Source organism: Heteronotia binoei, chromosome 10 (genome assembly GCF_032191835.1).
Source record: "Heteronotia binoei isolate CCM8104 ecotype False Entrance Well chromosome 10, APGP_CSIRO_Hbin_v1, whole genome shotgun sequence".
Classification (NCBI taxonomy): Eukaryota; Metazoa; Chordata; class Lepidosauria; order Squamata; family Gekkonidae; genus Heteronotia; species Heteronotia binoei.
Window position 1 is genome coordinate 80,914,218 of NC_083232.1, and position 22,287 is coordinate 80,936,504.

A 22,287-nucleotide genomic window follows, 5' to 3' on the forward strand; every position below is an offset into this window, starting at 1 on the left:
TTAACCATTTCAGGGGAAAATGATCTGTACATAGAGTAAACTTTCTTCCCCATAGGTATGGTTTTAACTTCCCTATTGCCCACACAATTGCTAAACATTCTTTTTCAATTACTGAGAGGTGCTGCTCTCGGTCTAACAACTTTCTACTCAAATACAGAATTGGATGGTATTGTCCTTCCTCTCCCTGCTGACTTAATGTTGCACCTATCCCAACATTAGATGCGTCAGTAAAGAGGGTAAACTCCTTGGTAAACTCTGGAGTTCTTAACACTGGTTCAGTGGTCAGAACCACTTTCAGTTGCTCATAAGCTTTTTGACACTCTGCATTCCAGTTTACTGGATCAGGGTACTTCTACTTGGTGCACTCACATAGCGGTGCTGCTATCGCGCTAAACTCAGGTATAAACCTTCGGTAGTATCCTACTACGCCCAAAAATGCTCTAATTTGTTTCTTTGTTTGAGGTCTGGGCCACTTGTGTTTGGCTTGCACCTTTCCCCAATCTGCTTTTATCTTACCTCCTTCTAGCACATGCCCTAAATACTTAACCTCGGACATGGCTAGCTGACACTTAGATGCTTTGATGGTGAGACCCGCATCTTTTATTCGTTGTAACACAATGGCCACTTCTTGCAAATGTTCTTTCCATGTAGCACTGTAAACAGCAATATCGTCAATATATGCAAGAGCAAATTCCTTCAGTCCCACTAACATCTTATCAATCAATCTTTGGAACGTGGATCTGTTAACCCATACCTTACTGTCACAGCTACTGTGGGGGTCCTCATGAGGACAGAAAGGCAAGATATAAAAGTTGTAAAATAAATCAATCACTCTGAGATCAGTCTGCTAGTATCTTTTACTGGTGCAAAGAGGAGAAACAGAAAATGGAGAAAAGGTGGGGGAACTGCCTCCAGGGCACAGAGTCTATGGAGTCCATTCACAAAACCAATGTGCTTGTGATGGCCACTTCTCTTTCGACCTGTGTGGAAGGAAAAGCCAAGAGCATATTACAAGAGCATCTGAAGAAGCGACCATTTTGGCTCCGCACACCAAGGAGTAGCAAAACTAGTAGAAGATATTCTCAGAAAATGACTCCCTCACAAGCAGGGAGTGCTCAAGGGATTTCCTATCAGTCCAGAGGTGGTGTGAAGAGCTACACAAACAACACAGTATCCTGCACCGAATGCATTTTAAGCTCTTCTCTCTTCTAATGAAATAAATTTCACAATTACACCCAAGTATTTTGATGCGCTCATGTCCATGTCCTATTCAACGGTCTGAGGACTCATTTTAGAAATATGTATGTCTGTGCTAAGGCAGCTAAAATGTCCTTGAACACAGCAAAGAGTTTGAAAAAGGACTGCCCTCTTTAATACTTTGGGAATGAAGTAGAACCAAGTTTGAGTCCAGTGGCACCTTTAGGATCAAGAAAGTTTGATCCTGGGTATGGGTTCATCTACACACACATTTCTTCAGATATTATTTGTATATTGCAATGGCTGTGAAATGGCCTTGCATTGCTGTCTGATGCTCTGTGTGCTTGTCTTGCATCACAATTTCTTGATTCTTGGGTTTGTCTCTGCTACGCTTGTCCATTTTTATTGATAAGCTGTTTTGGGTTCAGGACTGTCTGTAAGTAAAGAAAGTCCTGGCATCCAAAGTCTTCCCAAACAGGGAAGTATTCTTATCCAATATCACCTCTAGTTCATTGATAACAACCCTGTGAGGTAGGTAGAGATGATTCAATTGGCCCATGATTACCTAGCTGGCTTCCATGGCAGAGCAGGGATTTGAACCTGACTGCCCCAGATCCTAATCTGGCGCTGTAACCACACCACAGTGGCTCTAGTCCATGAAAGGCCTGAAAGCTCATGATGGGATAAAATGTCAGTAGTTTTTATGGTGCCACATGGCTCCTATTTTTCCTTGCTGTCTTGCCAGAGACTAAAAAAGGGGTTTGTTTTGTAACCAGCATCCAGCAAAACAGATCCTCCAGGAAAGAGAAGTTTTGTTTCTATATGCTGGTAACCATTATGTGAATGTAGCCGATGTAATGTGCACTTCATAGAGTTATGATCTGAGCCTTGTTGGGTATCATCAGCAAAGAGGGGCTCCTCTTTTTTTGCCCAGGGTCAGACCCTGCCACTAGGCAATTGCCTAGGATGCTGGCCTTCTGAGGGCACCAAATTGGGGGGGCCCAAATGACTAGGTGATGTTATCAGTGCAGGGGTGGTGCCAGATGTTAGCCTTGACTAGGGTGCCAGACAGTCTAGGTCCGACCCTGTTTATGCCACTTTGAGGGAACGCATCCTCCTGCTCTGGATTAAGGGTTGGTTTGGTAGGCGGATGAGAGCAGTTCCTTCAATAGTTCCCTCTCTTTGCTGGACAATGGGCAATTTTACCTTTTCCAATGAATGTACTTAATTGCATAGATGAGCAGAGGTGGGTTTCCCTTTAGGATAGCCACTGTGATGTGGTGACTTGATATGTCAAACGAGGATCTAGGAGACCCACAGTCGGATCTCCTTACTGCTGTGAAGCTCACATGGTAACCTTGGGCTGATCAGTCTCACAGCCTAACCTGCCCTCACAGAGCTGTTGTGAGGATTAAATAAGGAAAGGAGGCAAGGAAACCATGTATGCCATCTGGAACTCCATGGAGGAGGAAGATGAACGTAAGAACGTGCTGGACAGGCTGAGCTAGCATTTTAGCAGCTGGGTAACTTCTTTAGTCACAGGTGTCATGGAGATTTGGCTGGGCCCCAAAGTGCTTCTTATACTCACTGAAAGGGTTTGCAATAGTCCAGTGTTGTTGTCTGCATTTTTTCTTGGAACAGTTGAACCCCCGCCCCCCCCAAGCCACATGAAACAAATTTTGAAAGGATGTTTGCCATCCTCTTAGGAGGCTGCCCTTCAAGAAGCATGGCGGCTCCTGGCCACCATCACCTTCCTTTGGATTCTAGGTACTGCCCGTCACAGTCTCAAAGCCTTGGCTGCTTGGACCAGTGACTCCTCCCTAAAGGAGAACCAGTCCTTAATGGGTATTTCCCCACAAGTATCCAACTGCAGCTACAAACCCGGAATTGGACTGGTCACTCACATTCCAGGAAACCCAGCCATATGGATTTCAGTCTTTGCCTGGGACGTACGGTAGAGATGGACTGACTTGATTGAGAAAGAGAACACAAACAGAAAAGACCTCCGTACCATTTTATTCCCAGCCTGAAGAAGAATTATTGAGGCTCCCTTACCTTTATGAAATGTCTGTTTCCAGAACATCTTCTGTTTTAATAGGTAGTTCCTTAATAAATACTCCCATTTCATCCTCGTCCTGTTCTTGCAGACGCCTCTTTCGACAGTAACTTGAAAAGCAAGTGGCAAAATTAGTCCATGATGCAGAATGTATTTTGATCATACAATCAGCACAACCATTTGATCAATGGGTATAACATTCTAGTGACTCATATTTTCATGCACATTGCTAGTAAGAAAACTAATAAAAGTACCTACTTGACTTTTTGTGTGTGAAATAATCTGTTAAGCTCAAATCTGCCCCAGTACTCAAGCACCAATGAAGAAAAGATATATCTTCATGTAGCTCAAATCTGATATAGAAAATCAGTTTTGCGGTTTTATTTGTAATTCAGTCACAAAACTACATGGTTCCTCCCCACCCCCCAGACAATTGCTCCCTTCTGTGTCCTGCCACCCACAGATCTATTCTGAAACAGCTCTGGGATGAGCAATGTATTGCAGGGCATTCTGTGAGCTACACACTTGCAACATGCAAGGGAAAACTTCAATTCAGCGAGTTTGTAAACTCACTCCTCCCCTACCCCAGCACAGAGATAAAAACGATTCATGTAATTATTGAATATGTATACTGCCTTTTAAACACAAAACCTACTCACACGGATCTATAAAAGAACAATTGACAAGATACCCGCCCGTCTCTCAGGCGCACACACGAGCGTGTGCACACACACAGGGACATCTAAAGAATAGCTCTGCACACAATGCTGAAAGATTCTCCTTCATTTCCCTCTTGAGAGTTCCACACTTCTTTTTCCAGAAAAAAAGTCCTGCTTTAGTCTAACATTAAAGATAAAAACAATGCAAACAATTACAAGTGTCTAAGATAAAGGTGGATCGGGATTCTGGAAAGCCAGGCAGAGAAAACTCATCAATACAGTCATAACTAACTTGTCCTTTAAAAAAAAAGAAGAAACATTTGGAGCACGAGCAGCAGTTTACCAATTAGCTTTTCAATCCTTCAGGAGGCTACAATGCCTCTAAGGATTGTCCATGTTTTCTCATGGGCATACTTACTGAGCACAAGTGCACAAGCCCACGACCAGGATGATGAGCATCACCAACACCACTATCAAAGCGATGACCACAATTTGGCCTTGGTCGCCTCTCAGATAAAATAGATCCAGCCGCTCACATCTTGCACCAGTGAAACCTCTCTCACAGCTGTAAAAGGAGGACACGGGAAGTTAACAGGCCATTGGGGACGAATTTCCCAGGATACCCTTCTATAAGCTTATCATGGTCAGTTTGGTTCAATGGTGAGGGCGGTTAGAGCCTAGGCTCTAGGAGACCCAGGTGCAAATTCTTGCTTTCATAAACAGAGACTCAAAACATTGTGCAACTCAACTCAGTAAAAGTTTCAGAAAGTAGCTAGGCCTCAGCTGCGTCAATGGTACGTCTAGCTTTAATCAAAGACAGAGACCGATTTTGCACTCACCCTACGCCTCTCTCAACATTCATTTTCTCAGCGTGGCATCCTTCCGATTTCCCACTATCTGCCCCAAGGCTTCAGCAAAGATCGCCATTCAAGCGCAGGAAATAGAAATGGCTAAAAACCAGTTTCTGCTCGCTGCGCTTAAATGCCCATCTTTGCTGCAGCCCTGGGGCATAGTCGGAAATCAGAAGGACACCGCGCGGAGAAGACGAACGTGAGAGCGGCATAGGGTGAGTGCGAAATCGGTCAGAATTTTAAATTCTAAATCTTTAGTTCTGGCAAATATTTTGCAAAGCTTGTGCCAAGCCTTGCATGTTCCAGGGATTTCACCGAATCACTGCAAGCAGCGACAACCTGCTTGCAACCCAGTAGCAAAGCCCATTGAGGGTTGCTGGGTCTCCTTACCTTGCTGGCAGGGGCCTTTGGGGGAGCTGTTCTGGGGTATAAGTGGGGATGTCCCACCCACAAATGATGCTTTGGACCACTTCCAGCTGGAAGTAGTCCAAAACATCATTTGTGGGTGGGACACCTCCACTTAGGAAGTGAGACGTGGAAAGCAGGAAGTGGGATGCAGCCATTTCACAGCCAGTTTTACTCCCCCCCCCCCCGCTTCTAATTAGGAGGAAGGGAGTGAAACTGATTGCTGAAAAGGCTTGCAGCTGGTTTAGACTGTTAGCCTAAACGCGCTGCACGCCTTCTCAGCAGTCAGGGTTCCTGAAGGATTGCAACAATTTGAATAGTCCCTTTTGCTTCCCTAGGGGGAAGCGAAAGGGAACACTTAAATGGTTGCCGGGGGTGGGGGGAATGGCACTTCTGGTTTTTTGAACCACTGGAGTGGGATTCCCTCCCCCAAGCAACTAGCCCATGGCAATGAAGCCCTCCCTAAATTGGGGGATCCCCTGCCCAGACTGGAGGACCTGGATCCCTAAGCCTAAACATGGATATGCATGTTTGCTCTTTAGTATGGGACAGACGTGTGGCTCACTAATGTGTGTGTGTCAGTTCATGATTTTTGTTTCAGTGCCTACCTGGCCCCACTCCTTTGTCCCTCCTTTGTCACAACATTTATCAGTATGGCTGCTACAAACATGCAACACTTGAAGCAAATGAAAGCAGAAATTTAGGCATTAGGTAGGTGAGAAGAAGACTGCAGATTTATACCCCGCCCTTCTCTTTGAATCTGAGACTCAGAGTGGCTTACAATCTCCTATAACTTCTCCCTCCACAACAGACACCCTGTTTGGTAGGTGGGGCTGAGAGGGCTCTCACAGCAGCTGCCGTTTCAAGGACAACCTCTGCCAGAGCTATGGCTGACCCAAGGCCATTCCAGCAGGTGCAAGTGGAGGAGTGGGGAATCAAACCCAGTTCTCCCAGATAAGAGTCCGCACACTTAACCACTACACCAAACTGGCTCTTTATTGGCAGGATCAAACTGTAGTTTAAAATGTGTTTCTTCATAATCCCACGTGTCCCCCCCCCCATTATTATTGGGGTGAAATATGAAGTGGACCTCAGGCACAGAGCCCTCCATCACCCTCAAAGGGGGGGGTGAGGAGGATGGCAACACTGAGGTGCTGCACATTTATTGGAACCCAGGACCTTCCTACTCAGTCAGTGACTTCTTCCCTGGGGGAGGGAAGCTTAAGTGTTTAAGGCCTGCTCCAAGTCACACACCAGGAAGAATCGTGTGCACTGGGTAGTGTGGGGAGAAGTCAGAATCTCACAAGTACAATCCCAGTGGATCCTCTTTCCCTCTTGAACATTGCAAAGTCGAAGAAAAAGAGTTTTTCCCTTGGCACTGGAACACCCCTTTGACACTGAAATCAGCTTGGAGGAAAGACCCAGCCTTGAAACAGGTAAAAATACTTTGTGTTCATTTGTTAACAGTGAGACACTGTGTTAGACTTTCCGAAACATCTGACACTCTGGAATAAATTAATGAAAAGAGTGTCCAATGAATAACAGACTCTACAAGCAAATACGGAACCAGACAAGGGTTCCATGAAAAAAGCCCACATGGGAAAATACCATTTATAACACCATAGATATATGTAATTGTGGATAACCATTCATCTCCATTTATAAGAATGAACAGGTATTACCTACAGGGGTGGAATTCTAGCAAGAGCTCCTTTGCATATTAGGCTACGCACCCCTTAGGTAGCCAATCCTCCAAGAGCTTACAAGGCTCTTTTTTGTAAGCTCTTGGAGGATTGGCTACATCAGGGCTGTGTGGCCTAATAAGCAAAGGAGCTCCTGCTAGAATTCCACCCTTGAATATCTATATTTTATGTTGTTAGGAATACAATATGTCATATTCACATGCAACAATTTTTGTTCTGATTTTATTAGGTATAATTAAATAATAATTTTGCTGTTGGTAGTATATTAATTCATTACTATATAAAATTGGCCTGTATGAAGAGAGCTTTAATGCTCTTGGGTGTAAAAGTTTGGAAGGGAAAATCTCGGCTTGGCTTCGCGAACGAAGATTTAAGAAGGGTGCAATAGTCCACGTTTGCTGCAGGCTCGCTGGTGGCTGACAAGACCAATGTGGGACAGGCAGGTCCGGCCACAGCGGCTGCAGGGAAAAGTCTGATTTAGGGTTGGTCCTGTAGCAGTGCGATTCTTCCTCAATCTCCTTTTGTCCTCAAGACCAGCTATGCGTGCGTTCTCAAAGGAAGAGACAGCCTGGTGGATGGTGTGCCTCCATGCTTTGCGATCTGAGGCTAGGTCAGACCACTGGTGATGGTTGATGTGACAGGTGCTAAGGGATTTCTTCAAGGAGTCCTTGTACCTCTTCTTCGGTGCCCCTCTATTTCGATGACCGGTGGAGAGTTCGCCATACAAGGCAATCTTGGGAAGGCGGTGGTTTTCCATCCTAGAAATATGCCCTGCCCAGCGCAGCTGCGTCTTCAACAGCAGTGCCTCAATGCTGGTAACCTCCGCCCGCTTGAGGACTTCAGTGTTGGTCACAAAGTCACTCCAGTGGATGTTGAGGATGGTGCGAAGGCAGCGCTGATGAAAGCGCTCAAGGAGTCGCAGGTGATGACGGTATAAAACCCACGATTCGGAGCCGTAGATGAGGGTTGTCATCACAACCACTTTGTAAACATTGATCTTTGTGCCTTTTTTCAGATGCTTGTTGCTCCACACTCTTTTGTGCAGTCGGCCAAATGCACGGTTTGCCTTTGCCAGCCTGTTGTCAATCTCCTTGTCGATCTTGGCATCTGAGGAGATGATGCACCCCAGGTAGCTGAACTGCTGGACTGTCTTCAGAACTGATTCACCCACAGTGATGCAGGGGGGGTGATAATCTTCCTGGGGTGCAGGCTGGTGGAGAACTTCTGTCTTCTTCAGACTAACTTCTAGGCCGAATAGCTTGGCAGCCTCTGCAAAGCAGGACGTCATATGCTGCAGAGCTGATACCGAGTGGGAGACGAGTGCAGCATCATCAGCAAACAGTAGCTCTCGGATGAGTTTTTCCATTGTCTTGGAGTGTGCCTTTAGTCGCCTCAGGTTGAACAGGCTGCCATCGGTGCGATAGCGGATGTATACACCGTCGTCATCATCTAGATCTACTGCGGCTCTTTGAAGCATCATGCTAAAGAAGATCGTAAAGAGAGTTGGCGCGAGAACGCAGCCTTGCTTTACACCTGTGCCTATTGGGAAGCGCTCTGAGAGGTCGTTGCAGTGTCTGACTTGGCCTCGCTGGTCTTCGTGTAGCTGGATGATCATGCTGAGGAACCTTGGGGGACATCCTAAACGTTCCAAGATTTGCCACTGGCCTTTCCTGCTAACGGTATCGAAAGCTTTGGTAAGGTCGACAAAAGTCACATACAGAGCCTTGTTCTGTTCCCTGCATTTCTCTTGGAGCTGCCTGAGAACAAATACCATGTCGGTGGTGCTCCTGTTAGCTCTGAAGCCGCACTGGCTCTCTGGGAGGAGTTCTTCTGCAATGGCGGGCACCAGTCTGTTCAGGAGTATTCTGGCAAGGATTTTTCCTGCGATGGAGAGCAGGGTTATCCCCCGGTAGTTGGAGCAGTCTGACTTTTCCCCTTTGTTCTTGTATAGGGTGATGATGATTGCATCGCGAAAGTCCTGTGGTAATTTGCCTTGTTCCCAGCAGGTGACAAGTACTTTGTGAAGTGAGCTATGTAGTACTGTGCCCCCATGCTTCCAGATCTCTGGTGGAATTCCATCAACTCCCGCTGCCTTGCCACTTTTCAGTTGCTTGATGGCTTTAACAGTCTCTTCTAGGGTGGGGATCTCATCCAACTCTGTTTTCACCGGTTGAAGTGGGGTGAGGTGGATTGCTGAATCTTGAACTACACGGTTGGCACTGAAGAGAACCTGAAAATACTCCGACCACCGGTTCAGTATGGATGCCTTGTCTGTGAGGAGCACTTGGCCGTCTGCACTATGCAAGGGACTCTGAGCCTGATATGATGGACCATATACTGCCTTCAGGGCTTCGTAGAACCCTCTTAAATCACCAGTGTCTGCACACAGCTGGGTTCTCTCTGCAAGCTTGGTCCACCACTCGTTCTGAATGTCTCGAAGCTTGCGCTGGAGGTTGCTACGTGCAGCGCGAAAGGTTGCTTTTTTCCCAGGACAGGAGGGCTGAGCAAGATGTGCTTGGTAGGCAGATCTCTTTTTTGCCAGTAATTCTTGGATCTCTTGATTGTTCTCATCAAACCAGTCCTTGTTCTTCCTTGTGGAGAACCCGAGGACTTCTTCAGAGATCTGCAGGACAGTAGTTTTTAGGTGTTCCCAGAGTGCTTCTGGAGAAGGGTCTGTGGGGCAACTGGGGTCCTCAATTCTTGACTGGAGTTTTGCCTGGAAGGCAGCTTTAACTTCAGCTGACTGGAGGCTGCCAACCTGAAACTTCCTCCGAGGGATACCTCCTCTCCTGGGTGTGGGTTTAAAGTGAAGACGGAGATTGCAGCGTACAAGACGATGATCCGTATGACATTCTGCGCTGGGCATTACTCGGGTGTGTAAGACATCTCGAAGGTCTCTCTGGCGCACCAGAATGTAGTCGATAAGGTGCCAATGCTTGGACCGTGGGTGCATCCAGGTTGTCTTCAGACTGTTCTTCTGCTGGAAGATAGTGTTGGTGATGGTGAGCTGGTGCTCCATGCAGAATTCTAGTAGGAGGCGCCCGTTGTCATTGCAGTTGCCAATGCCGTGTTTGCCAAGTACTCCTTTCCAGGCTTCCGAGTCTTTACCTACTCTGGCATTGAAGTCGCCAAGGATGATCACCTTGTCTTCTGTAGGGGTCTTCCGTACGAGGTTGCGTAGATCAGCATAGAACTTGTTCTTTTCTGCAGGATCTGCTTGAAGGGTTGGGGCATACACACTGAAGAGTGTTGCATGCTGCTTGTTTTGAAGTGGGAGGCGCATGGACATGATGCGATCTGAGTGACCTGTTGGCAGGTTTTCGAGTTTGGAGGTAATGGAGTTCCTGACCATGAAGCCAACGCCAGAAAGGCGGCTCTCAGCCTTTGACTTACCCGACCAGTAGAGGGTATAGCCAGCACCGTGTTCTTGAAGACTACCTTCCTCAGGGAAACGGACCTCACTGAGAGCTGCTATGTCGATATTCAACCTGAGAAGTTCGTGGGCAACTAGAGCAGAGCGTCGTTCAGGGCGACCACTGCCTACTGTGTCAAGCATGGTTCTGATGTTCCAACACGCAAGCTTTAGTCTTTGCACACTTTGTGAGGCAGGTGCATGCCTTTTCTTTGTTGTTATTTTTCGACCGCAAGTAAGGATGCCCGTTGACCGCGGCTAGCCAACTGGGGTGGGGGAGACGAGCTTTGTTTAGGCCACCTTTTCTAGGCCCCTCTCCGTGTGGAGCAAGCAGTGCTGTCCCTAGATAAGGCTGCTTGGTCGTTCAGGGTGCTGCCGAAAAATGCTTTCGTCTCCGGGTTAGCATTAGGCGACCAATACCCTGAACCGCCTACATGCAGGATCGGGACTGCGGCTTCCAGTGGCACCTTCCACCTGCCGTTTCGCCCCTTGCCCATCGCTGCAGGACTTGATGCGTTGTGTGTTGTGTGTGTGGATATGCCCTTCAGGCCTGCGCAGAGGAATTTTTTAGGTGAAGCGCAGTGTGCGCGGTACTGGCTCCACCCTTTCACCTGGGGGTCATCTGCCATGGCCCAGTAAGCCAGGACGCCGGCAGCGAGTCCTCCAGGTGGTAGGTGTTACATTAACGAGCTCTATCTGCCCGGGTTTGATGTTAGAGTTTTCCTTCTCTTAGGCTGGCGAGGTTGGTGGGCCCAGCCTGCCCATCCGGTTATACCGCCGGACATTCGGTCGCACCATGACGTAGCAAACTCTGTGAAAACGGGGAAGGGAAAATACAAGAAATAAAAGTGACCATTTTGTTATCAATGAACTTTATTAAGAAGGAAAAACAATAATAGCAGAAATTGAACTCTATATAGAAATATTTTTAAATAAAATTAGATACTTTAAATTTATTAATTTACAATTTGTCAACCTTTTTAAAGTTGGTATGAAGTAATTTCTAAAGTACTGTCTAGTATTCACAGCTTTTGAGCAACTATATGGCTTAAAAATTTCAAATTATTAATATTATTTACTTATTTTATTATTAAAAATTAAAACCATAAGATAACAAAAGCATAAGATAACATTAAAACAAGTCAGTTTCCTAGTTCAATTTCCCTTTACTTGTATTTTAACAAGCACAGTCACTATGACAAAAGACTACCTAACTCTAATACTAAAAGAAGATATTGGATTTATATCCTGCCCTATACTCTAATACTAAAAGAAGATATTTAAGGGTTTTTTTGTTTTTTGTTTTGTTTGTTTTTTAAGGTTTTAATTGTTTAAATATTTAATTGTTTTATACTCGAACTGGTTAAATTTTTTGTTTGATTAAATGTTGGAAGCCGCCCTGAGCCATTCGTGGGAAGGGCGGGATATAAATCCCGAATAAATAAATAAATAAATAAAAATTATATCCTGCCCTATACTCTGAATCTCAGAATGATCACAATCTCCTTTACCTCCCCGCCAACAGACACCCTGTGAGGTGGGTGGGGCTGAGAGGGCTCTCACAGCAGCTGTCCTTTCAAGGACAACCTCTGTCAGAGCTATGGCTGACCCAAGGCCATGCTAGCAGGTGCAAGTGGAGGAGTGGGGAATCAAACCTGGTTCTCCCAGATAAGAGTCTGCACACTTAACCACTACACCAAACTGGCTCCAACAACAATTATTTAAGAACAAGAATAACAACAATAATAACAACTCAGATATAATTCTTCGTTGCAAATTAGCCAGTCTTCCTAAGTAATTGTTTATCTTCCACCTGCTCATATTGCTGCATAAAAAGTGGCAACCATGTCATGTAGTGCCTCCTATCTCCTCTTTCTCACCTCCAGGCAACCTGCCAGTGTTAGTTTGCGGCAAGCCAGGTCCCTCTGCAGTCCATCAAATATACTAATAACATAGCAAAATTATTATTTAATTATACTAGATATAATGACACAAATTGTTGCATGTGAATATGACATATTTTAATCCTAAAATAACATAAAATATAGGTAATACCTATTCATTCTCATAAATGTAAGTGAATGGTTATACACAATTATAAAAATCTATGGTGCTTTACATGATGCTTTTTCATGTGGGCTTCTTTCCATGTGGGCATTTTTCCATGGGGGCTTTTTTCCTGTGAGCATTTATGACTGTGGGTTTTTCCTGTGAGCTTTTTTCTGGTTACCTGAGACAAGAATTTCCAGAAAGCCTGCCTGCCAGAATTGAGTCCTGGGTAAATAGGGTTGCCAAGTCCAATTCAAGAAATATCTGGAGACTTTGGGGGTGGAGCCAGGAGACATTGGGGGCAGAACCAGGAGACAGTGGGGGCGGAGCCAGGAACAAGGGTGTGACAAGCATAATTGAACTCCAAGGGAGTTCTGGCCATCACATTTAAAGGGACAGCACACCTTTTAAAATGTCTTCCTTCCATAGGAAATAATGAAGGATAGGGGCACCTTCTTTTGGGGCTGATAGAATTGGACCCCCTGGTCCAATCGTTTTGAAACTTGGGGGGTACTTTGGGGAGAGGCACTAGATACTATACGGAAAATTTGGTGCCTCTACCTCAAAAAATAGCTCCCCCAGACCCCCAAAACCTCCAGATCAATTCCCCATTATCTCTCTCTCTCGGCTTGGCTTCGCGAACGCAGATTTAAGAAGGGTGCAATAGTCCACGTCTGCTGCAGGCTTGCTGGTGGCTGACAAGACCAATGCGGGACAGGCAGGTCCGGCCACAGTGGCTGCAGGGAAAAGTCTGATTTAGGGTTGGTGCTGTAGCAGTGCGATTCTTCCTCAATCTCCTTTTGTCCTCAAGAACAGCTATGCGTGCGTTCTCAAAAGAAGAAACAGCCTGGTGGATGGTGTGCCTCCATGCTTTGCGATCTGAGGCTAGGTCAGACCACTGGTGATGGTTGATGCGACAGGTGCCAAGGGATTTCTTCAAGGAGTCCTTGTACCTCTTCTTTGGTGCCCCTCTATTTCGATGGCCGGTGGAGAGTTCGCCATACAGGGCAATCTTGGGAAGGCGGTGGTTTTCCATCCTAGAAATATGCCCCATTATACCCTATGAAAATCGATCTCCACATAGGAAGTAATGAAGTGCTCAGCAGACGTTTCCCTCCTCCCCCCGCCCCCCCCATTTCCGGTGATGCTGAAGCAAGGGATTGGCCTCTCTACTCATGAGTTGCTGCCAACTTCTTCAAAGTAACACAGACACACGATCCCAAGAGGAAGGCTTTCAAAGCGGAGACTGAAGCCTCCGGAAAGGGAAAGTCACATGATCCTCTGGGGGTGGGGCTTCTCCCCGCTTGCCAGCTGACTGGGGGTGGGAAGGAGCCTGGAAAAGTGGAAGAACCCCCGCTGGGACCTGGGGATTGGCAAGCCTATGGGTAAATGGCCACTTCCTCCCTCCCTTTTTGGAACCTCCACATACATGCATGCAGGTGTTTCTCTGGCTGCAACATAACGGCATCTACCCTTCACACAGTAGTGCTGGTATTCCTCAGGACACGGAGCGAAATGCCTCCTTTGCCTCAGTCGGGCAGCAGCATCTAGAAACAAAACATAGGAAAACACATTATGTTCTTCCATAAAGGCAACCATGTGCATTCAAGCAACCTAAACGAAACCAAGGTGAATTTTGCTGGCTCTATGCTGCTAGATTGTAGTTTTGCTTTTTAAAAATAGCTTGTTGTGTTTCTTAGAAGTTACTTTTTGACCCAAAATCATGAAAGCCTAGGGAAGATAACACACCAGAATACAAATGCTGTTAGAGAGGAGGAACTGGGAAAAATGGCCTTCTCTTTTGATGCCAGCTACCAATAGAAGAGAGAGGAATTCTATGGCTGAATCCACTGTGTGGCATCCCTTCTGTCTGTTTCTTGACTAGGGTTGTGCATTCGGTAAAAGAGTTTACTGAATATTTACTGAATACATGCCATTTCAATGATATCCGGAAATACGAAACTCCAGATAGGCTTTTACAGCCTATTTGGAATTTCGGATATCTGATTTCTGGATACCACTGAATGGTATTTGTAAATATTTGGTAAACCCTTGTTCTCTATTACTTGCAATGGGGGAAAGGAAAAGCAGTCAGGCAATGGCCTTTCCTGCCTCTGGCTGGGGGCAGGGGGTGGAGGAGGCCCCTCATCCTATCATAGAGGTGCATTTTGCAGATTGCAAGAAGCATGGCTCAAGGATTTTCCCGCCTCTGGCTGGGGGGAGGGCGAAGAGGAGGCCCCTGATCCAATCACAGCTATGCATTTTGCAGATTGCAAAATGCAAGGCTCAGGGCTGTTGTGTGCCCCAGCAAGGAAGGGGGAAGGGAGAATCTAATCTCCATTGCTGCTGCTGTGTATTGCCAACTTGCCATAGAGAGACTGTGAGTGAGCTCTTGTGCCCTTTCGCTGTGCTCGGCTCTGTGGCCTGGCCTTGGCTGCTGGTGTTCCTGGCTGTACTCCTGGACTACAGGACTTCATCTGGTGAGATTACTCCTTTTTTGTGTTTATTGGGGGGGGGGGGGGGGGTTCTGTTCAGTTTAAAAGCAGGTTTTTATTTTTAACTTTTTTAAAACTTTGAGTTAAAACTCCCGAGGATTCACAGCTTCGTAGCAGCGCCAGGGACCAAAAACTTGCTTTTGGACCACGGATCCTCATGAATCCTCATGATTTTTACTTTGGGCCACCAGGGGTGGCAAACGATAGCTCTCCAAAAGTTTTTTGCATACAACTCCCATCAGCCCCAGCCATCAGCCATGCTTGCTGGGCTGATGGGAGTTGTAGGCAAAAAACTTCTGGAGAGCTACCATTGGCCACCCCTGTTCTACACAAAAATCATAGAATTGTATAGAATCATAGAACCATAGAGTTGGAAGGGACCTCCAGGGTCATCTAGTCCAACTCCCTGCACAATGCAGGAAACTCACAAACACCTCCCCTAAAATTCACAGGATCTTCATTGCTGTCAGATGCCCATCTAGCCTCTGTTGAAAAACCTCCAGGGAAGGAGAGCCCACCACCTCCCGAGGAAGCCTGTTCCACTGAGGAACTGCTCTAACCGTCAGAAAGTTCTTCCTAATGTTGAGCTGGAAACTTTTCATTTAATTTCAACCCACTGGTTCTGGTCCCACCTTCTAGGGCCACAGAAAACAATTCCACACCATCCGCTATATGACAGCCCTTCAAGTACTTGAAGGTGGTGATCATATCACCTCTCAGTCGCCTCCTCTCCAGGCTAAACATCCCCAGCTTCTTCAACCTTTCCTCACAAAACCTGGTCTCCATGTCCCTCATCATCTCCATTGCCCTCCTCTGGACATATTTCGTTATTAACCTGTGGTGCCCCAAACTGAACACAGCAGTCTAGTAGGGTCCTAACCACAGCAGAGTAAAGTGAGTAAAGCCCCCACTTACATCCAGAGAGCTCACGCAAGAGCAGCTGTCATTTCTGTACACTTCCCAAAAGCACTAAATCAAAGAATAGGTAGCTGTACTCCAGTCTCAATATCTGTAAGGAAAAGTATGGTGATTCGGTAACATCATCCAATCCTGGTTCAGCTAATGGGAGAGAGATGGATTCTCAGAATATCACACAACAGAGCAGGCCTTGAAATCCCTAGTCTTGTTTCAGAAACCAACCTATGAAGCTCTTTTGCCCTCAGGCATAGAAGGCAGAGTGCACAGCTTGCTCTTTCATGGGAAAACCACAGATCATGCAAAGTCACTATGTTTTTATTGTAATTAAAAGACTCAAGTTTTAATTCTGAGCAGGTAGGTGATGTATGGAAAATAGTCAACCCTTTGCCACTGACCCTGTTTCACTCTCAAGGTGTCCCATCCAGACACATATAACATATGTATGACAGCACTTCTGTCCTCAGTCATATGCTCTCCAATTTGATGAGGGAAAAGGCCCAGCCACACGCCACATGTATATGGGAGGACTCATGGATGGATTCTCCTTTTGCATCTCATTCCATTAGTCTCCAAAACTACCTTTGTTTGCTGGCTTCGTGTATGTATCACTTTTCTCCCCAACGAAAGCAAAGGGGCTGACATCATTCTCCTGTCCTCCACTTTTATGCTCACAGAAACCCTGCAAGGTGGGTTAGGCGGAGAGTGCATGACTGTCCTGAGGTCACACAGCAAGCTTCCATGGCAGTCAGGATTTGAACCTAGGTTTACTAGATCCTAATGTAATATTCCAACCACTACACCATACTGGCTTTGCATGACCTGGCGAGCCAAGAGTACAGCATGTAGAACAAGGGTGTACGACTTCCCTAAGCCTTTCTGCATCTTTGGAATCATGACACAGCATGATGTCTGCAACCAATAAAATGGCTGTCACAAAACAACTGCTGCAGCGGCAAAGCCAGCAAAAGAATGGATGCCACGTTTTACCTTCAGTCACACAGAGGATATCCTTGTACTGTTGGAGGCAGCTGCTGCCAAAGCGACATCTACCAAAATCCACACAGTCAATCAAATGTACAACAACCAATCAGAAGCCAAGCTGGGCACAGTTTGCCACCTGATTTAAAAAAAACAACACTCCACTGTTACCAGGAAAGGTGCTCCTGGGCACCATGGCACCTATAGGCATCACTAGTTTGGAGACTCCTGCTTTAGAAGGCTGCATTAAAGAAGACTCTTGAGAGTCCCTTGGACTGCAAGAAGATCTAGTCAGTCAGTCCTAAGGGAAATCAACCCAGACTGTTCCCTGGAAGGTCAGATGCTGACGCTGAAACTCATATCCTTTGGCCACCAAATGAGAAGGGAGCACTCCCTGGAGAAGACCCTGATGCTGGGAAAGACAGAAGGCAAAAGAAGAAGAGGATGGCAAAAGATGAGATGGCTGGACAGCGTTACTGATGTAACAAACACGAATTTGAGCAGACTTCGAAAGATGGTGGAAGACAGGAGGGCCTGGCGTGACTTTGTCCATGAGGTCGGTCGCAAAGAGTCGGACTCGACTATGCGACTGAACAACATTAAAAAAATCTGTTGACCATAAACAGTTGTGATTGCTCCTACGTTAATGAGTACAAGACAAACTCACCCCTAAACAACAAACTGTCCCCCTTAAGCCATTTACAGTTGAATTAATGTAAGAGAGATGACAGCTTTTCATTATTTATGACAATAATTATTAATGAAAAGTCCTATGAAGAAAGGTAGAAGGAGCTGGGCACGTTTAGCCTGGAGAGGAGGCGGCTGAGAGGTGATATGATCACCATCTTCAAGTACTTGAAAGGCTGTCATATGGAAGATGGTGTGGAATTGTTTTCTGTGGCCCCGGAAGGTAGGACCAGAACCAGAACCGGTGGTTTCGGCTCAACATCAGGAAGAACTTCCTGACCGTTAGCGATTTCTCAATGGAACAGGCTTCCTCCTCGGGAGGTGGTGGGCTCTCCTTCCTTGGAGGTGTTTAAACAGAGGCTAGATGGCTATCTGACAGCAATGAAGATTCTATGAATTTAGGGGGAGGTGTTTGTGAGTTTCCTGCATTGTGCAGGGGGTTGGACTAGATGACCCTGGAGGTCCCTTCCAACTCTATGATTCCATTATTCTAATTTGGTGGCCTCTATCTAGTGAGCAAGATGTTTTGCAGTCAAAGATAAGACCATTACAATATCTGCCTTGGATAGTTTTGCAACTCGGTGGCATCAGAAAGTTCAGAATGCAGTTATTTGCAGTGAAAGGTATGGACATGATTTTGATCTCTCATGTTAGTGTGGTGTTCATGGTAAGGTAGAATTATTACAGATACTTTTTTGTTTGGTCATTCTGTAGACATTGGTGTGATGTCATAATGCACAAGCCTCAAAGTATTTGAAGCAGTATTTGGCATCTTGGCAATGTTCTGAGGTTTTCGTGGGTTATTCTGTGGTCATGGACGTGCTGTGCGATGTGAAAGAAACCTCAGGGGGACCACGCATGATGAGCCCAACTATTCAAAAATGAAAAGTCACAGAATTCATGAAGATTAAATGTTTCAAAGTATGTAAGCACACTGTGACGGCATACAAGGTACTCGAAATCCAATTTGTATTTTGCAAACGCTGGACATAGACGTGACATCTGGATGGATAATGAGTGTGGTGAACAATAAAATTGTGAATGTGTGATAGTTTTTCAGCAAGCTATGACCATGGATATTACATGTGGTATAATGTTGAGTTTTCCTTGATCCAACGCAAATAACTTTAAGATCAAGAAGGATCCGCACTTCAAAACCATATTTTGGCTCCTTGGTACCGGCACAAAGCCATGGACCTGTTATTCCTGTGGTGCAAGGTCTGCCAAAAATCATGGTGGAATCCAACGCAAAAATCATGTGGATCCATGAGGATCTGTGGTCCAATACCAAGTTTTTGTTTCATGGTGCTGCCACGAAGCCGTGGAGCCATGATTTTTGTGGTAGATGCTCTGCCCATGGACATGATATGTGATTGCATAGTGAGCTTGGGGGGATCCAACACAAAAATCATGGGAATCCATGAGGATCCGTGGTTCATAACCAAGTTTTTTGTCCTTGGTGCTGTCATGAAGCTGTGGAGTCACAATTTCTGTGGTGAAAACTCTGCCCATAGACATGATGTGTGATTGCATGGAGGGCTTGGGGGGATCCGAAGCAGAAATCACGGGATCCATGGTCCAAAAGCAAGTATTTGGTCCCTGGCGCTGCCACGAAGCCGTGGATCCACGATTTCTGTGGTGCAAACTCTGCCCATGGGCATATGTGACTGGATGGAGTGCTTGGGGGGATCCAATGCAAAAATCACGTGGATCCATGGACAATCACGTGGCAATGATCCGAAACAAAAATCACATGAATCTATGAGGATCCTTGGTCCAAAACCGAGATTTTGGTCCCTGGCGCTGCCACGAAGCTGTGAATCCATGATTTCTGTGGTGCAAACTCTGTCCATGGGCATATGTGACTGGATGGAGTGCTTGGGGGGATCCAATGCAAAAATCACGTGGATCCATGGACAATCATGTGGCAACTCTGCCCATGGACATATGTGACTGGATGGAGGGCTTGGGGGGATCCGAAGCAGAAATCACATGGATCTATGAGGGTCCGTGGTCCAAAAGCAAGTATTTGGTCCCTGGCGATGCCACGAAGCCGTGGATCCATGATTTCTGTGGTGCAAACTCTGCCCATAGCCAGGATATGTGATTGGATGTAGGGCTTGCGGGGATCCGAAGCAGAAATCACATGGATCCATGAGGATCCGTGGTCCAAAAGCAAGTTTTTGGTCCCTGGCGCTGCTACGAAGCCGTGGATCCACAATTTCTGTGCTGGAAACTCTACCCATGGATATGATATATGACTGGATGGAAGGCTTGGGGGTATCCAAGCCAAAAATCACGTGGATCCATGAGGATCCGTGGTCCAAAACCAAGTTTTGGTCCCTGGCGCTGCCACAAAGCCATGGATCCATGATTTCTGTGGTGCAAAAGCTGTCCATGGACATGATATGTGATTGGATGTTGGTCTTGGGGGGATCCGAAGCAAAAATCATGTGGATCCATGATTTCTGTGGTGGAAACTCTACCCATGGACATGATATGTGAGTGGATGGAGGGCTTGGAGGTTTCGAAAAAGAAATCACATGGATCCATGAGGATCCGTGGTTCATAACCAAGTTTTTTATTTCTGGCTCTGCTACGAAACCGTAGATCCATGATTTCTGTAGTGGAAACTGCCCATGGACATGACATATGGCTGTATGGAGGGCTTGGGGGGATCCGAAGCAAAAATCACATGGATCCATGAGGATCTGTGGTCCAAAATCAAGTTTTTGGTCCCCGGCGCTGCCACGAAGCCGTGGATCCATGATTTAGATTAGATTAGATTAGATTAGATAATTTTATTTGTATCCCGCCCTCCCCGCCGAAGCAAATTTCAATTATACAAAGAAAGCAAAAAACACAAAATTACATTTAAGCATTAAAATTCTGATTAGGTTTAAAAATTAGTTAAGTTAATAAAAGTGCTAATACTGTTCTTTTAGGATGGCGGTTATCATTAGCAATTTCTTTCTTCGTCAGCGAAAGCCAGTCGGAAGAGGAAGGTCTTGCAGGCCCTGCGGAATTGTTCAAGGTCCCGCAGGGCCCGCATTTCCTCTGGAAGTTGGTTCCATAGGCTTCTGTGGAAGTTGGTTCCATGGTTTCTGTGGTGTAGACTCTGCTCATGGACATGATATATGATTGGATTGAGGGCTTGGGGGAATCCGAAGCAGAAATGACGTGGATCCATGAGGATCCGTGCTTCAAAACCAAGTTTTTGGTCCCTGGTGCTGCCACAAAACCGTGCATCCATGATTTTTGTGGCATAAACTGTGCCCATGGACATGATATGTGGCTGTATGGAGGGCTTGGGGGGATCCGAAGCAAAAATCACATGGATCCATGATTTCTGTGGTGCAAAAGCTGCCCATGGACATGATATGTGATTGGCTGGTTATCTTGGGGTAGCCCAAAGCAAAAATCATGAGGATCCATGGTTTGTAAACATGTTTTTTCAGTGCTGTGGCGGCACAAATTTGTGGAGGCATGATTTTTCTGGTGCTGCCTATAGTCTAAGAGAGGATCTACAACATGACGGTGGTTTGATTTCATTTCACCATAAAAATCATATGAATTTCTGAGGATCCGTGCTTTGGAACCCAGTTTTTGCATTGCTGAGGCGCCACGAATTCGTGGAGGCATGATTTTTGTGGTCGTGCCTATAGTCTAAGACAGGATCTATAGAATTACAGTGGTTTGATTTCATTTCAATGTAAAAATCATATGAATTCATGAAGATCCCTGTAGATCTGACTTTTACCCTTTTCCCTCTTTGTGGCACCTTTCCTGAGATACAGCAATAAGCTCTTTTTCAAAAAATGGGACTATATGAGAAAAAGGGTGGGTTTCATGCAACTGTAGTTTGGCAAAGTACAGCTTCAGAAAAGGTATTCTAGACTGAATTTCCTGGCTTTAAAATGATTGTAGTTGGAGATACAGGGGTAGGATGATGAATTATTTAGAAGAACTGCTTGAAAGCCTTATAGAGCTTTATTTAATACTCCACTAGAGTTCAGTTCCCCCCGCCCCTGGGGTAAATTACTGCATTTAGTTTTCTAGTAAAGATGAGTAAATTGTGAGTTGGTTGTAAACCCAATGTTTATGAAAGTACTTTTCAGAAATGAGAATATATGTGCATGCATAATACATTGTGCATGAGACCCTGGAGAGCCGCTGCCAGTCTGAGTAGACAATACTGACTTTGATGGACCGAGGGTCTGATTCAGTATAAGGCAGCTTCATATGTTCATATGTGTGTATAACTAAAAACATCAGTTTCGTTGACACACTGGGTCATCCTTATGGTTGAATCTGGAAACAATCACACTCAAAATCAGAGACAGGAAAACATAGCATGCATTCCCAGGCACTAAATAATGTGCTTTGCAACTGGATTTTTACTTTGTAAGAATAGCAGAATCCACTTGCAAACAGTCACCATGTGAAAACACCCATTTTATGTGCACGGGATCCAAGAGTAGCAGGCTTCAGGACCCTGGTTTGAGTTTATAGAAATTGCAAAATAACTTTGTAACACCTGCTGACATGCGCCTTTTGGGTGGTAAAGCATATGATTGGTTAAGAACTTGGTGGTCTGACAAATCTATGCTGTTGCTTAGACATGTGACACTTTTACCCAGTTTCTGAACTAGTTCAGACCAGTGTAACTGCATCTGTTGCTGTTTATCACAAGCAGCTCAATCTTGGGCCAAATGCTCATTCCCAGTTTTGATTCTAGAAACAACTTTAACACCAGATGCCTCTATGTAAAGGCAAGACTGATGCTCTCTGGGGTCTTTTTGCATCCTTTTTTTCTGAGTCTTTTGCCTGTGTCAGGCTTGGTGTAGTGGTTAAGTGTGCAGAGTCTTATCTGGGAG

The 22,287-nt window shown here is 45.7% G+C and overlaps 1 protein-coding gene across 1 annotated transcript in view; it reads right to left on the bottom strand.

Moving 5' to 3' along the window:
- Nucleotides 1-839: 839 nt before the first annotated feature.
- Nucleotides 840-22,287, bottom strand: part of LOC132577940 (probetacellulin-like) — a 572,782-nt gene continuing 551,334 nt past the window's right edge. The window contains exons 2-5 of the mRNA XM_060247730.1: nt 13,762-13,879; nt 4,331-4,477; nt 3,253-3,363; nt 840-980 (exon numbers count right to left, since the gene is read on the bottom strand). Of these exons, the coding sequence (XP_060103713.1) occupies nt 3,255-3,363; nt 4,331-4,477; nt 13,762-13,879 (374 nt within the window). The 3' untranslated portion in view covers nt 840-980; nt 3,253-3,254. The remainder of the gene's footprint in view (nt 981-3,252; nt 3,364-4,330; nt 4,478-13,761; nt 13,880-22,287) is intronic.